The 16094-nt window shown below is 33.8% G+C and overlaps 1 protein-coding gene across 1 annotated transcript in view; it reads left to right on the forward strand.

Annotated features, from left to right (window-relative positions):
• Positions 1 to 16094, forward strand: part of dysf (neuronal PAS domain protein dysfusion) — a 103137-nt gene that overhangs the window by 24606 nt on the left and 62437 nt on the right. Inside the window, exon 2 of the mRNA XM_090179339.1 lies at positions 2454 to 2644. Within this exon, the coding sequence (XP_090035465.1) occupies positions 2454 to 2644 (191 nt within the window). The remainder of the gene's footprint in view (positions 1 to 2453; positions 2645 to 16094) is intronic.

Raw genomic sequence — 16094 nt, forward strand, 5'->3', positions numbered from 1 at the left:
TCTTGATAGACCATTAACATCGTGTTAAAAGAACGTTGAACGGACCCGGCTATTTTCCCATAAAGCCCCTCGCGCGCATTCTCGCTATAACTTTTGTTTTATCTCAGAGGTTACGTTTCGCCCCGAAGCGAAAACAGCGCTTTGTACAGATATGTTTATTAATAAATACCGCTGACGTTTGGGGGAATCGGTTCTTCCGGTATTCCATTAGCTAAGAACATGATCGGGGGTGTACATGCCGGGGGGGAATAACCATAACGAGGCTTAACGAAAAAAATCGGACATTACAGAAACAAAATCTCACGATCTGAGTTTCGCCGTACAATTCTTTTTAAAATGTTTAGTTCAATTTCGGTAGCGTAAGCGGACATTCTTTCATCGCGCTATTGAGAGTGATTTTACCCGTCTCGTGGCTACGGATACACGCTGCCGGGTTACGGTAGAGCGACCTCCGTTATGTAAAATGATAAAGAGAACTTATAGAGAGAGAAAACATGGGAAGTCGTAGCCCGCGGCCATTGGGTTATTTAAGTTACTTTCGGGGTTACCAGAAGTATATAATATTTATCAAACGTGAGAAGTATCCGTTTCTCTATACTACTCGTGTTATTTGCTTGAAACTGGTACCTTGCAGGCTCCTGCTGATTTTTCATAAAGGTTTAAAAATAAATGTGTGTGGTGAAATACCAGTGTAATATTATAATTGTTCATCGTTACAAACACTGTACCAGGGTTGGCTGATTTAAATGAACTTGTTTTAAAATATAATTTAAATCACACAATGTATTTCAATGGAGGAATAAAAAATTCCAAAAAATAGGTTCTTAAAAAATTAAAATAGAAAATCTGAGAAAACTAAAATATTAAGTAATAATTAAATTTAATTCAGATTTAATTTAATTCAAGATTAGCTAACTGATAAAAGTAAAACATCCGATAATTATACAGGAAAAGAGCGTTAATTGTATAAAAGTCAATAAATCCAATAAAATAAAAAAAAATCCGTATTAAATAAAAAAAATCGATTAATTTGATTTTATTTAAAAAAAATTCAATAAAGTTCCGCGCATTTTCCTGTTTTAATTCTTTCCGAATGGATACTTATCTCTTAAGAGAAATATCATTTACTTCAGGCGTTACTTAATAGGTAAGCGAGCATTGGCTTTTTTTGTGTGGTTGTCATGCCATTGGGTATATAGCAGAGTCGTCCATTGTGTAAATTTGACAACTGATGATCATCGAGATGGGCCGAGCAGATAGGATTAAAGGCTTCGGTGGATCGTTTATGAGAAAATGTACTTCCTATTGCCTCGTGTACTTTTAAATTCTATTAAACGGCGTGTTTGGCCGGCTTAAATTTCTTTTCTTTCATTTTTCCTCTATTTGAAATACCTTATTGAATTAAACGTTTGCTTTTCCTGGTACGTTTTGAAGAGGCTGGAAAAAATAACATAATTAAGTTATTAATTGTCAAATTAAAATCCCCGCGGTTGGCGAGATCAATCAAACACAAATATAGTTTTATTGTATTATCCATAAATTTATATTTAGATTTTTTTTAATATTTATGAAAGTTAAACTTAATATTTATGAAAGTTAAACTTAATATTTATGAAAGTTAAACTTAATATTTATGAAAGTTAAACTTAATATTAATGATCAAAAAACCTTAATATTTATGGTTCAAATAACCATAATATTTATGGAACCAATAAAATTTAAATTTATGGGTCAAATAACCTTAATATTTATGGATCAAATAAGCTTAATATTTATGGATCAAATAAGCTTAATATTTATGGATCAAATAAGCTTAATATTTATGGATCAAATAAGCTTAATATTTATGGAATCACTGAAATTAATATTTAGTATTAAATGACCTTAATATTTATGATTAAATTACCTTAATATTTATGATTAAATGGCCTTAATATTTATGATTAAATAACCTTTATATTTATGATTAAATGACCTTAATGTTTATGATTAAATGACCTTAATATTTATGATTAAATAACCTTAATATTTATGATTAAATGACCTTAATATTTATGATGAAATAACCTTTCATATTATGAGCAGGATAATCCTAATGAAACTTAGTATTTTTGAAAATGTTCCTTTTTATTTATTAACAAAACAACTTTATTTCATGATAAGTATTGTAAGTAACAATTAACCAATTACGCTGCGTTGGTATTATCAGAAGTTTACAATATATATCTTGGGGCAAAAGTATTTATCTAGGCCATTAAATTGAAACATATCTTCGCAAGCTGGAGGCCCTTTACTATGGGAGCTAACACCCCACCACGGCTCAAAATTTACGTCATTGTATTACTCTATCTAATGTAAAAATAGTAATATATTCTTATACTATTCACAGTATACACCGTTGAAATCTTGGATTTCAAACAATTGTTTTTAAAGATTGTGTTCGTATTTTTCAGTTTCGACGCGAACAAATCGACGAAGGGCGCGTCCAAACTTCGTCGTGACCTGATCAACGCCGAGATCGCCAACCTGCGCGACCTTTTGCCTCTGCCCTCTTCGACCCGGCAGCGACTGTCGCAGCTGCAGCTGATGGCCCTGGTCTGCGTCTACGTCCGCAAGGCCAACTACTTTCAACATGGTGGGTTACGTAAGTTTTTATTGTTATTTCCTGTTCTCATCGACTAGTTCATTGTTGGACATGTTTTTTGTATTTACAAGCAGGGGTGTCTGATTTAAATCAAAAGGGTATTTACTTTAATTGAAATCGCCTTGGATGCATTTATGAAAATGTACAAGAAAATGGTTGCTTTCACCTAGGAGCAACAAACACACAGCACCCCACACAAGGAGAACGCAGCTAGCCTTTAAACACGTTAACGAAGAGTTGTGTACAACTTTCATTGGACGAGCCTTTACGCTGCACGTTTTACGGGCGGGTGGGGAAGACAATCTCCGAATTTTCCTCTTCCGACGGCAGCAGGTGCTAAAGCGTCTAACCAATGAAAACTGTACGCAAGAAAATGCACGACTTTTGACGGGTTGCGTTCTCCTTGTGTGGGGTGCTGTGTTTGTTGCTCCTAGCTGGCATAATGACAATCAGGGCCAAAACAATTACAATAATTAAATTTAAATAATATTAATTTACTTTAGCTAAGGAAAATTAGTCATAATACAAAAAAAAAACAATTAAAATGAAAAATTTTAATACTTTTTCAAAAAAAAATTGTTTGAACTTTTTGAAAAATTATTAAATATTTTTCGACTTTTCGAAAAATCAAAACTTTTTTCAAACTTTTTAAAAAATCAAATCAATAGAAAAATAAAACATTAACATTTTTTTTCCGACTTTTTGAAATAAATCAACAACCCTGTATGTAAGGTTTGTGGGTCCATCGCGTGCGCGAAAGCCGTCATCAGCGGTCCTTGCAAAGTTCTTTACTCTCCCCAAATCGAATAAATACATTGTGTCTATTGTATATCCAAACTTTTCTTAATGGGAAAATAACCGTTTATTTAAGAATATAATAACGTAACAGACGTTCCGGTGCCTTTCTGCAAACATTGCCGCCGGCGTCGAAATGCTCCGGGAGAAAATGCCTCCGATTCGGAACCCCGTCGCGTCGAGATTGTCTTTACAATTTAATACCTCTAAGGTGCTAAATACTGTATTACCGACTTTATATCGGAGATAAATACAAAAAAATCCTCCGTATAAAAACGGTTACAGTCAGCCTCTTTTTCAAATGATTTCGCTTGCGCGGCACGGACCGATGTCTCGGGTCACGTTAATTATTACAGGCCTATTTAGCCTCGACTACGAAAGTATACACACCCGTTGAATATGATACGTCTTTCAAAGACGTACGGTCTATATTCACACGAGACAACTTTGTTGGTGAGCTCAGTTTTCGGCTCGAGTTCGAAAAACGCGTTGCGATTCGTTCCCATGCTTCGGGGATATTTGTGAACATTACGCGCGTTAAGCGGTATATAGGGAAATACTTTTAATTCTAGTAAAAATACTTATTCTGCTAAAAATTATATAAATTTACGTTAATAAATGTAGGCTAGATTAATACTTACATAAAGTTTGGTTCAATCGAAAATAATAGGCCTTTCTATAAAATAAGCTACGCTTGCTGAACTTGATTTTATGTAGCTCATTCGTCACGAAATATGTAGAAGTGCAATTCAGTCCATACTTATAAACAGGGTGCCTCGTCGAATCTACCGTTATGTCCAGGGCTTTTCGTAGAAAAACGTCATCAATACGTCACCCGTGACGCCGCAGCAACATAGAAACAAGAAGACCAATGTTACTTTATCAAAAGGCCTATTTGTTTGAAATATTTGTAGTTAAGCGGCTTAAGCCTCGCTCATAAATACAACCATGTGCCAACAAGAGCAGGGTTCGAAAAAACGCGGGTTTTTTCCAAAAAGCCAAACCGAATGGGTTTTTAATAGGTTTTTTCATTAGGGTGGGTTTTTTATTTTAGTACACAAATTCCTAATTTGTATTAAACGATATGTAAAAGTATACAGATACTGCAAAGCTGAGCCAAAGGACTGTAGAAGTACCAAGTTATAAGTTTCAAGTTAACAAGACAGTTAACTTTGTAAAGTTTGTATCAAATTACGGTTTTAGAAGGGTTAGTTTTTGAACGCTACGTTGTAGACGAAAAGTTCCAATTTTGTTTGTTTTTCATGACCAAATATTTAAGTGACGAATTGTCCGATTTCCAGCATCCCAATTTCATTAAAGGTTTTCGAGTAAGCTCTACAACTTGCTCATTGAAACGTTTCGTCTACGACGTAGCGTTCAAAAACTAACACTTCTGAAACCGTGACAAATTTCACGACTTTTCAGAAATTTACGAATAACAACGATCTCCACCGAGAGAGTACATACTGAAAATTTCACATTTCTAGAAGGTATAGTTTTTGAGAAAAATGCCGATCAAACGAAGACACTCTGTATAAAGTGGTCATTGCACATTGAACAAGTCGGTTTTTCGTTTAAAATCTGAGATTTGAAAGTGGATTTTTTCCGAGGTGGGTGGGTCCAAAAAATACCAATGGGCTTTTTGGGTCGGGTTTTTTGTTTTCGAACCCTGAACAAGAGCATTTGTGGATTCACACGTAGCAACTCGGTTGCAACGCTATTCACGCGAGTCAACATCTTCGCGAAACATGTTGGTCAATACGAGTCGCAAACCCAGTTCATCCGTGCACGAATGGAGAAATCAATATTCAGAACGCTTTTATAAAGAACGGCTGTTTTTTGACCGAAGTTTAGCTTCAAATATTTAAATCGAATACTTTTTCTACCCATACTCTTAATTGCCCAAAACTAGTTTAAAATATGAATCTTTCTCACATTTATTAATACAAATTGACATATTTCCGAGTAGATGAGGTATCACTTTTAAGAATTACAAATAATTGCCTTCGCCGTTTAATGCCGTGGAGCTTGTTAACGAAAATGATGAGACGCCTTTTTGCGATTTCGAATCGTGTATATATAAAGTCCTAAAAATGAAATTATAGATTTAATAAAAACAAATAGTGCAATATTGAAAATTGGCGTTCAATTTGAATTTTGTCGGAATATTGGCGTTAAATTTAGTCTTTATATTTATGAGAAACTAAGAGCGTTAATAGCGCTTATAAGTCGGTCCCATTGGAAAAAATCTTCACTAAAACAAATGAATTAATTTTCATGCAAATTAGCCTTGGCAATGTACATTAGATTTAATATTATAAAACACATTGCAGACGAAAATCCAACAAATTAATAACTCCTCGTGTTGATCGATATGTTGCTCTATGTAAATTTTATAAGGCTTATTATATATATATTATCGTACGCTCAGGCCGAAATATCGAAAATGGCATACAATTGAAATAATCGTAAGGCCCAAAAATTGGCTCTAAATATTGACGTGTACGATAATGATCGTAAATCCGGTAACGCTGCTATGTAAGCTTAAAAGGCTTATTCGGAAATAATCGTTCATTGTCGTACGCTCAAGCTGAAGTATTGAAAATGGCGTACCATTGAAATAATCATAAGGCCCAAAAATTGGCTCGAAATTATCGACGTGTACGATGATAATCGTTAATCCGGCAACGCTGCCATGTAAACTTAAAAAAAAACTTTCGAAAATTATCGTTCATGATACTGGCGATCATAACCTACTATATAATAAGCCGTTGAAAATACAGTACGTTCCCAAAAATTGGCTTGAAATTATCGACGTGTACAATCCGTCAACGGTTTCACCAACAAAAAAAGTGTTCATGTGCGAATGGGGCTCGAGCGTCGCGGAAGTCGGGTTTTGGCGTAAGATCCGTGTCCAGCCGGCGTCGGTCGTCCCGAGTGACCCGTCGGCGGCGCCCGCGAGACCCGCCATCGTCTCGGCCGACTCATCCTTTAATTAGGCTGCGAAAATAGCCCGGGATGCCTATCACAGACGTAGTCAGTCGGTCGACGTAACGCAGGGGGGCGAAGGAATATCACTTTCAATTGCGTAATAAGAAGCTGAACCGTAAATGTTCTATTGGCCCTCGGGCCAAATTTGAATAAAGAAGGACCCCATCGCTTTTATAAGAAGTTCTGTAATGCCGAGGAAGACTTTTCGGAGTTAGGGGGATTTATATGTGACGCTTAAAAGAATCAAATATAATTTAAAAATGTTACGGGTCGTAGTTTCGTAGACACTCAGTCTATGGAGTGTATTTAATATTTTTGTCATTTTCTCCCATCTTTTTTATCAACTTTGATTTGTGACAAATTATTTCGTGTGTAAATATTGCCATTACTCAAGTAGACAAATTAAATAATACGAAATTTTGGCAATAAAATTATATAATTCGCGGCTTAAAAATTGGCCCTATTTTTCTCTTTACACGTAGACGTAATAACCATTATTTGATTTCTGGAAAATAATAATAATGATAATAAGAAAAAAAAGGTATACCCACCATCAATACTTCTCCAATTTGAATGAGAGTATTTGTCAAACTGAGTGGTAAGTTTCTTCCGTATAGGATTATTTTTTTTGTTCGCTCCTGGCAAATAGCTCCTTTAGGCGGGAGGGATCGCGGCGAAATCCGGCTGGCGGAACTGAATGCGGTCATCAAGTCCTTTGTTGTCGTCCGTAATAATGAATGGTGCGCGCCAAAGACGACTTTGTCGCTCTTTATGGTCCTGGTTGTTGTATGAAAGCCACGTTTTTCCTGTTGGTCGCGTCACAAATTGTCCCTTCTTCGAGATACCTTTCATTTGGCGAATTTTAAATCTAAACACTCGTAGAGAAGACTTTTTTTATTTGTCATATTTTACGCGTGTTTTTTCTTCCAATTCTTTAAAAGATATGATTTTTTTTTCCTTATCAAAATTAAAATATTTAAAATATTATCAAAAGTGGTCGAGACGTATGAAATTGTGTCATAACAATCCCGCGCCAAAACAGTCTATAGAAATGTGGGTCATTTTGGTTATAACCGTTGCAATACATAAAATAGATATTTTTAGAGCACTCAATACGCTGTATAGAAACCTTAGACATTTTATAGACATCAATTGGTTATAGAAAAACTTAGACATTCTATATAAGCTTCAATAGGATATAGAAAACCTTGGGCATACTAAAGACTTCAATATGATATAGAAATCCGTAGACATTCTACACACTTCAATAGGATAGAAATCCGTAGACATTCTACAGTCTTCAATAGGATGGAAATCCGTAGAAATTCTATAGACTTCAATAGGATAGAAATCCGTAGACATTCTATTGACTTCAATAGGATAGAAATCCGTAGACATTCTATAGACTTCAATAGGATAGAAATCCGTAGACATTCTATAGACTTCAATAGGATAGAAATCCGTAGACATTCTATAGACTTCAATGTAGGATATAAAAAACCTTAGACATTCTAAAGACTTCTATCCGATGTACAAAACTTTAGACATTCTATAGGCTTCAAAAGGATATAGAAAACCTTAGACTTCTATCCGATATTAAAAAAACTTCTACAATCTATTGACTTCTATGCTCTATAGAAAACCTTGAATATTCTATGTAATTCTATATTTTACCACGGAAACTCAATATCAACTATTTTTAATGGTTTTAAGTAGTTAATGTATGTTCGATAATACATTATTTTAATTTACACTGTCACGCAGCTCTTGTTGTCTACCAGCGCAAATGTTAAAAGTCATTTTAATGTTGGGATTTCGTCACTAACACTAGCAATAAACATAATCAGAGCACATTATTTTACTTAATTGTAACAAGAAGAACTAGTAGTTTTTGGCCAATAGACGGCCTTGTCGACTTTTTAAGCGATTATTTCAAAGAAAAAGTGTCTGAAAACTCTTCACTTAACCCTACAAATATAATCCATAGAAATGTAGTAAATATTCTATAGAACCTATATAGAAAGTTTAGTAAGTAAATATTGGTAATTAAGCACTACATAATATAGAGAACCTTCGACTCCCTATAAACATCTATAAATTTTTACAGAAACTCTATAAACCATTTTTGTAAGAATTCGCTGATTCAAATGAAATACCCCACGCGTGAAACTAAACATAGTGCGACTGTTCCAACTTGTTTTATTCGTCGTACTGGCGGCCGAACGAAACCGTTCCAATAGATGATATTTATAGGTGAATTTATAGGGCAACTCGGAAAGAATGGCCGAACCACCGTAAATAGCGAAGTAAATAGGCTTATATATCGGCGCGAGATATGCATTTCGTTGTCGGATCGGCGGCGCGAGAAATATGCGGATCTTGGCAAATTAAAAGACTTCTCGGCCGGATTTAAGACCTCTCCTTTTCTTTTTCAACCGGTCTCTGGCGCTCATTCTAGTCGTTTCCCATTTGGCCACATGTAGTTTGATCTTGATGCACCGAGATTAGCCCGTTCTATCTCCCCCACTTTTTTATTTGGCGCGAGCCAGCGAAATAAAAAGTGAAACGCTGCCAAGGTTGAGCGTACAATATCCGTCCTGCACTTTGTGGGTTTTATGCCAGAATATGAATTATAGAACACGGGCCCGTTCCTAAAATTTACTTTCTTGTCTCCACATATTATCTGGAATTTTAATTTTTATCCGCTTTTGTTCCTTCAAATTTTATATTTTAATTTTTGTCAATTTATTTTATAAATATGTTTCAAATCAATTTATTCCTTTAATTTAATAATTATCAATTTTCTCCATACATATTTTATGCATTTATTTTAAATCAGTTTATTCCTAATTTAATAACTTTATCAATCTATTCCTTTAATTTAATAACTTTATCAATTTATTCCTTTAATTTAATAACTTTATAAAATTATTCCTTAAATTTATTATTTTTATAAAATTATTCCTTAAATTTATTATTTTTATAAAATTATTCCTTAAATTTATTATTTTTATAAAATTATTCCTTAAATTTATTATTTTTATAAAATTATTCCTTAAATTTATTATTTTTATAAAATTATTCCTTAAATTTATTATTTTTATAAAATTATTCCTTAAATTTATTATTTTTATAAAATTATTCCTTAAATTTATTATTTTTATAAAATTATTCCTTAAATTTATTATTTTTATAAAATTATTCCTTAAATTTATTATTTTTATAAAATTATTCCTTAAATTTATTATTTTTATAAAATTATTCCTTAAATTTATTATTTTTATAAAATTATTCCTTAAATTTATTATTTTTATAAAATTATTCCTTAAATTTATTATTTTTATAAAATTATTCCTTGTTATTTTTATAAAATTATTCCTTGTTATTTTTATAAAATTATTCCTTGTTATTTTTATAAAATTATTCCTTGTTATTTTTATAAAATTATTCCTTAAATTTAATATTTTCATAAAATTATTCCTTAAATTTATTATTTTTTATAAAATCATTCCTTAAATTTAATCTTTATAAAATTATTCCTTAAATTTAATATTGTTATCAATTCATTCCTTAAATTTATTATTTTTATCAATTCATTCCTTAAATTTAATATTTTTATCAATTCATTACTTAAATTTAATATTTTTATAAAATTATTCCTTAAATTTAATATGTTTATAAAATTATCCCTAAAATTTAATATTTTTACTAATTCATTCCTTAAATTTAATATTGTTACCAATTCATTCCTTAAATTTAATATTTTTACCAATTCATTCCTTAAATTTAATATTGTTATCAATTCATTCCTTAAAATTAATATTTTTATTAAATTATTCCTTAATTGCTTATTTTTAATATCATTTGTGGGAACTTGGCTGACAAGTGCGCGTCATATTTGCGGCGTATGACACCTTCTCCACTATGACGACGAGGTTAAGAGCACATATTTGGCCTAATGACTTAGTCTGAACTCCACGAAATATGTGTTGTCCTTGATTATTCTAAAAATGACTCAGTAAACATTTAACACTCGTAAGCTACGGAACTGACACATTTGTATGAAACTTAATTATAAACTCGTGTTAACAGTTTAACACGTCTCTCGGCAAAAATAGTGTTTAATGCTAGATCCCCAGGAGGTAATTTTTTCTTTCGTAATCTGGAATTGATGTTAGTGGTGCTTGAAGGGTGTGCTTCGTTGGTGATGGTGCGCTGGTGCGTGCGGGAGGGGGGGTGGCGGAATAAGTAATAATAATAACAGCACAAAGAAAACCGCACACTTACGAAGCGAAAAAACGTTTCTCTATATAGGTATTTGGTTCGCCACCGCGGCCAGTCTTGGTGGGGTACACTTCTAGCTAAGGGCGCGGGCAGGTAGGCAGTGTCCGGGTGTAGATGGAGCCCGGGGGGAGGGGGGGGGTCGTTCGCGCGCCGGCGGCCGACGCTTTTTAAGGATGGGCGTGGGACAGAGCAGCCACGTGCCGACCGCGACATCCTAACTTGAAAATACCCTGTCAGGCCGTTTCGCTTCGAGGGTTAGCTGGCTTCGGTTTCAGGATATCCTCAGTTTCTCTTTATTCATCTCCGCTTTCTCTTTCGACGGCAAACAAGATGGACAGTACCGGAAACATGATGAACCTGCTTTTGTGCAAATGGAAATTTTTAGAGCCGTCTTTTAATACTAATTTTAATATAAATATATATATATATATATATATATATATATATATATATATTACCAGCAAATTTCGTTATTCTCGATTACTTTAAAGGGAGTAGAAAATGAATATAAATCTTGTCAGCTTAAACTTAGTAGCTGAAGTATGCAATCATGTGATCTACTATAAATTCGTACACTCTTTAACCGTTCTCGAAGTGATTTGAGAGCTTAAATGGTATTCACCACCAAACTGCCTGTAATGTAATTCAATTTTAGTAGACATGATTTACCCTAAATTGAATGAAGCAACTAAATTTCACCAGTTTTCACCAACCGTTAAACTAAAGCAAATCAGATAACTAGGCTAATATCCAAGGCACCACCTTAGGCCCAAATCATCCTGCAACTTATAATGCCTTTAAACAGGTGACCGGGTTACAACGCGTAGGAGGTGGAACTAACTATTTCCGTTAACCTCGACAAGTAAACAAATTTATATTACGGTAATGAAAATCCACTTATACCACTGACGCCACCATTTCATACCTTTCGTCCGATTCAATCTCGTTCGGGGGAGGATAAAAATGCAAAACTGAACGCGGTGTTTTGATACTTCGCGCTGGATAAGGTGTCGCCCGGGAAGCCGAAGGAAAGGGGGAAATTCTCCGGGGCTTCTAGCGAACAATGGGCCGACGTCTTTTGGGGAGGGTGGCTGATAAGGACTTCACTTTCTCTTCTTTCGGGGTTTTTGAGGGCCCGGCCACCAACCCACCCCCGCGCCAGTGAAAAAAAATCACCCCGAGATTTATTCAAGATTATACGGACTAAAGTCGAGAGGGGGCTTTGAGTGATTTTTCGTCTATTTATCCCCTTTCAGGGGCGCGTGCCGTCGCTGCCCTCTCCGCCCGACAGACGGCGCATTCCTCAACGGGATAATGTGGCGTGTTAGACAGCCGTTTTCCGCCGCTTTACCTCTAAATTTCCCCGAACAGAGCCACTATTTATATTTATGCCCCCATTCGAAATTCAAATTCTTATACTCTAGGATTTAGTTGAATCTACCATACATACTCTTTGTCCGAGCTTATACGCATAGAGGATAGCGATCTAATTTTAACGCTGGATGTTATGTGTTAGATTAACAGCGGATGACAAAAGATACTACACTTTTATGTAAAGCAAATGAAGTAGAAGCTTATTATGGAATTTTATACAAAGTCATCTATTTTGTTTATCCGAAAGGATACTACACTTTGATCCTAGCGACACGGCGAAGAAGCTTATTATTCAATTTTATAAAATATAATATTTTTACGAAGCCATTTATTTCGTTGATGTGGAAAGATACTGCACTTTTATCGTAGCCACCACAAGAAAGAGCTTATTATAAAATTTTTAAAACCAAATATTTTTACGAATTCAACTCAGACAAACGAAGAGCATTAATATTACATTTATAAAACGAAAATGTTATGTTTCGAAAAGGTACTACACTTTGATCTTAGACAAATGAAAAACCTTATTATTAAATTTATAAAAGAAAATTTTTATGAAGCGAAAAAGTACTACACTTTTATCTTAGACAAACGAAGAAGCATCTTTTAGCTAAATTTAACAAAATTCTTTATAGGAAATCATCTTTGTAAAACAAAATATTTCAGAGGTACTTATCTACGCATAAATTTTTTTATTTCAGTTTCTAAAAAGTACAGAATTACACCATTTTTCTGCTTAGCATTTTCTTTGTATATTTTGAATTGATTAGCGATTTCTTACGCCAGTTTCAGATTAATCACCATGAACATACCTAGGCAGTTAAATTGAATATTATCATGCTCTTAAAATTTATCTAACGCAAATGTTGTTAAAAAATACCGGTCCTTTTTGACTAAATACTTTTTAATTTTTTTTTCTGAGAAGTCAAATGTTTTTTTTAACCCAAATTGAACCGAAAGCTTCGAAATTCCCCCCCCCCCCCCGCCTTAACATTTTTTGCTATACTTGAAGACGTCCCAACATTATAAATATCGCTAATGGTATCCACCATTTTTCAAAATGGCATCCCTTCTAAACAAAACGAAAAGATTTCACCTACTGAAGTGTAGATGTAGCTTTATTGTTTACAATTTAAGCCCCTACAAGTACAACATGTCTATTGTTATTTTAGTCAGGGAATCAACATCTTGAGCGACTATTTCGTGTCTTTATTTAGATCGCGGTTTTCAGTGATTCCAATGAAGTTCCTTAGTTTTCAAAACATTACAATACATTACTTTACTATTATATTATATATTTTGTTATAATATATTATTTTTTTTAAGTGTAAGACGTATACCTGTATAGCAGGTAGCCGTTTATTATACACCCAAAAAGATTTTACAGAATACATTTTTTTTAACAATTTTAAAAAGGAACCATAGACTAAAAATCTAAAACACTGAAATATAAATTAAAAAATGAAAGTAATATACACTCAAAATTACTATTCCTAGCTATTACGGCACTTTTTATGTAATGTCTAAAATAATTATATTATATTATATTATATTATATTATATTATATTACATATTTTGTATTGTATAATAATTAATAATAGTTTAAATTATATTATATTGTATTATATTACATTATAATAATGTATAATAATATAAATTATTATGTTACATTATTATAATGAATTATAATGTAAATTATTATGTTACATTATAATAATGAATTATAATATAAATTATTATGTTACATTATAATAATTATAATAAAATTTTACTAATTGGAAAATTAAATATAAATTATTATGTTACATAATAATAATTATTATAAAATTTTACTAATTGGAAAATAAATTAAATATAAATTAAATTAAATAAAAATAAATTAAAGACGGGCCTTTAGGCGAAAAAGGTAAAGATCACGTTCTAAAGATACGGTGAATATAAGAATGGGAGTGGGTGTAAAATAAGTTTCCAGGGGAATATAATCTTTGTGTTGGAGCGTCGACCGTCGCTGATAAAATTTCGAAACACGCGCTGGCTGCGTCTTGCCCGCCAAATAATGGCGTACGGAATAACTATATAAACCTTCAATGAAACCTCCTAAGTAGGGTGTGGATTGCATCCTGAATGCTCTACCCAGACTATCATCGCCTGCCGTCAACGTTCGTTACAACTTCCAAACGCGTACTTTCGTCGCTTCCATCCAAGCCGCCGATGTCGTATAGTACGAAGTTGCCAGGAACGTCGGCCATCGTCCGGGTACTTTGGAGCGCGTGCCACTTTTATGAAATATAGATGGCGCTGTGCGGTGTACTCTTTAAATGGGCCGTACGGCAGGGGTCAACCCATTTTGGCCCGTTTAACAAGCGCCATTTCGTAATAGTTTCCGAGCGCTCGGGCTTGTTTCAATAAATTTGCCCGCAATTATTGGAATGACTTTTGCAGTCGCGGAATGCAATGAAGCCGAAGCTACTCTCGTTATTATAAACGCGGTCATGTAAAATGGACACCACGCGGTCAAATCAGTATTCAATCCGTGTTACGGTTGACAGTGGATCGGGCGAAGAGTTTGGCACTCATATGTAGGGAATTGTCTCGTTTCGATGCGGTGACGAGAGCGTGGGTGTAGGCGGATGTCCCCTGGCGGTGTAATTTAGAACCTCTTTTTAATGATGGACCGATTGTAATGTAATAAAATATCTCTATATATTTATTAAACGCTTAAAACTACACCGTAATGTTTCAAGAAGGGGAACATACCGCCATCTTGTGACTCATCTTGGGGGTTCTCGATATGAACGATGGGTTTTTCTTTGTCTACGCGTTATTTTTCCGGAAAATTTTATTGTGTATAAACCAGCGGTCTCAATTGTAACTTCCGTGTTTACAAAATCACGTATCTTATCTGTATGGTTAATTTGGAGCCCCAAGGGTATTCCAACAGTTACTAGGTAATAAAAATATTGTAAAAATTACGTTTAAAAAAGTTTTGGATTTCTTTAGAAAAGCATCTATTGTTAACTACGTTTATACCATCTTAATATCCCAAATGATGTACGCATGTAGGTTACAATTAGTATTTATAAACGAACAGTTTGTTTCAACCAAAATTTAAATGATTATTACTTGTTTTTGACACTTATGGCCTATTTAGCAGGAGCTTAATTAATTTAGCAGAGGGGGAAAAGACGTGATTTTGCCGACTATACAAGTTCCCAGATAAGATAACTGTCTTGTTAAAAACATAAAACACGTAACCTCTAAAAATATCTTCTGTCGTACAAAATAGAGAAGTTCGTGGAAAACGATGTTTTTGAAATTTAGTAAGAAGCTTTTTCTTTGTTTGACTAAGATAAAAGTGTAGTATCTTTTCGCATCAACAAAATAGGCATGATTTCGTATAAAGAATTTTTTTAAATTAATATCTAGTTTAACTAAAATCAAAGTGTAATATGTTTTCGCATCACTGAAATAGATTACTCTTCGTATAAAACAATTTTTTGAAATTTAATAAGAAACGTCTTCGTTTTTCTAAGATGAAAGTGTAGTATGTTTTGGCATCGCCGAAATAGATTACTCTTCGTATAAAACAATTGTTTTTTTTAACTTAATAAGAAGCTTCTTCGTTTGGATAAGATGAAAGTGTAGTATTTTTCGCATCAGCTGTGAAACATATCTCAGCCCGTCCACTATTAAAAAAGGGGATCGATCCATACGATACATACTAGCTCGGTGGTATCGTAAATTCAAGTAAATCTCCAGTAATTTGATATTTATCTGCGCCGGTTTTAATAGAATATGCCGCAATCATCCCAGGCCGTTATGAATAAATTCGGAGATAAGAAATAGCCCTTAATTCGCTTTATACGTTTCGACCGGGCGCCGTCCGGATAATCTGCGCGCGATATCTGCATAAGGGCGAAAATACAATGCCAGAAATACCGGTCCTAGGACGAACTTTGCCCGATTGCCGGTGTGTAATCGGTAATCATTCCTTCCCCCTTTCCT

The sequence above is a fragment of the Leiobunum rupestre genome, chromosome 6, assembly GCF_980474605.1.
Source record: "Leiobunum rupestre chromosome 6, qqLeiRupe1.1.hap1, whole genome shotgun sequence".
NCBI classification, from domain to species: domain Eukaryota; kingdom Metazoa; phylum Arthropoda; class Arachnida; order Opiliones; family Sclerosomatidae; genus Leiobunum; species Leiobunum rupestre.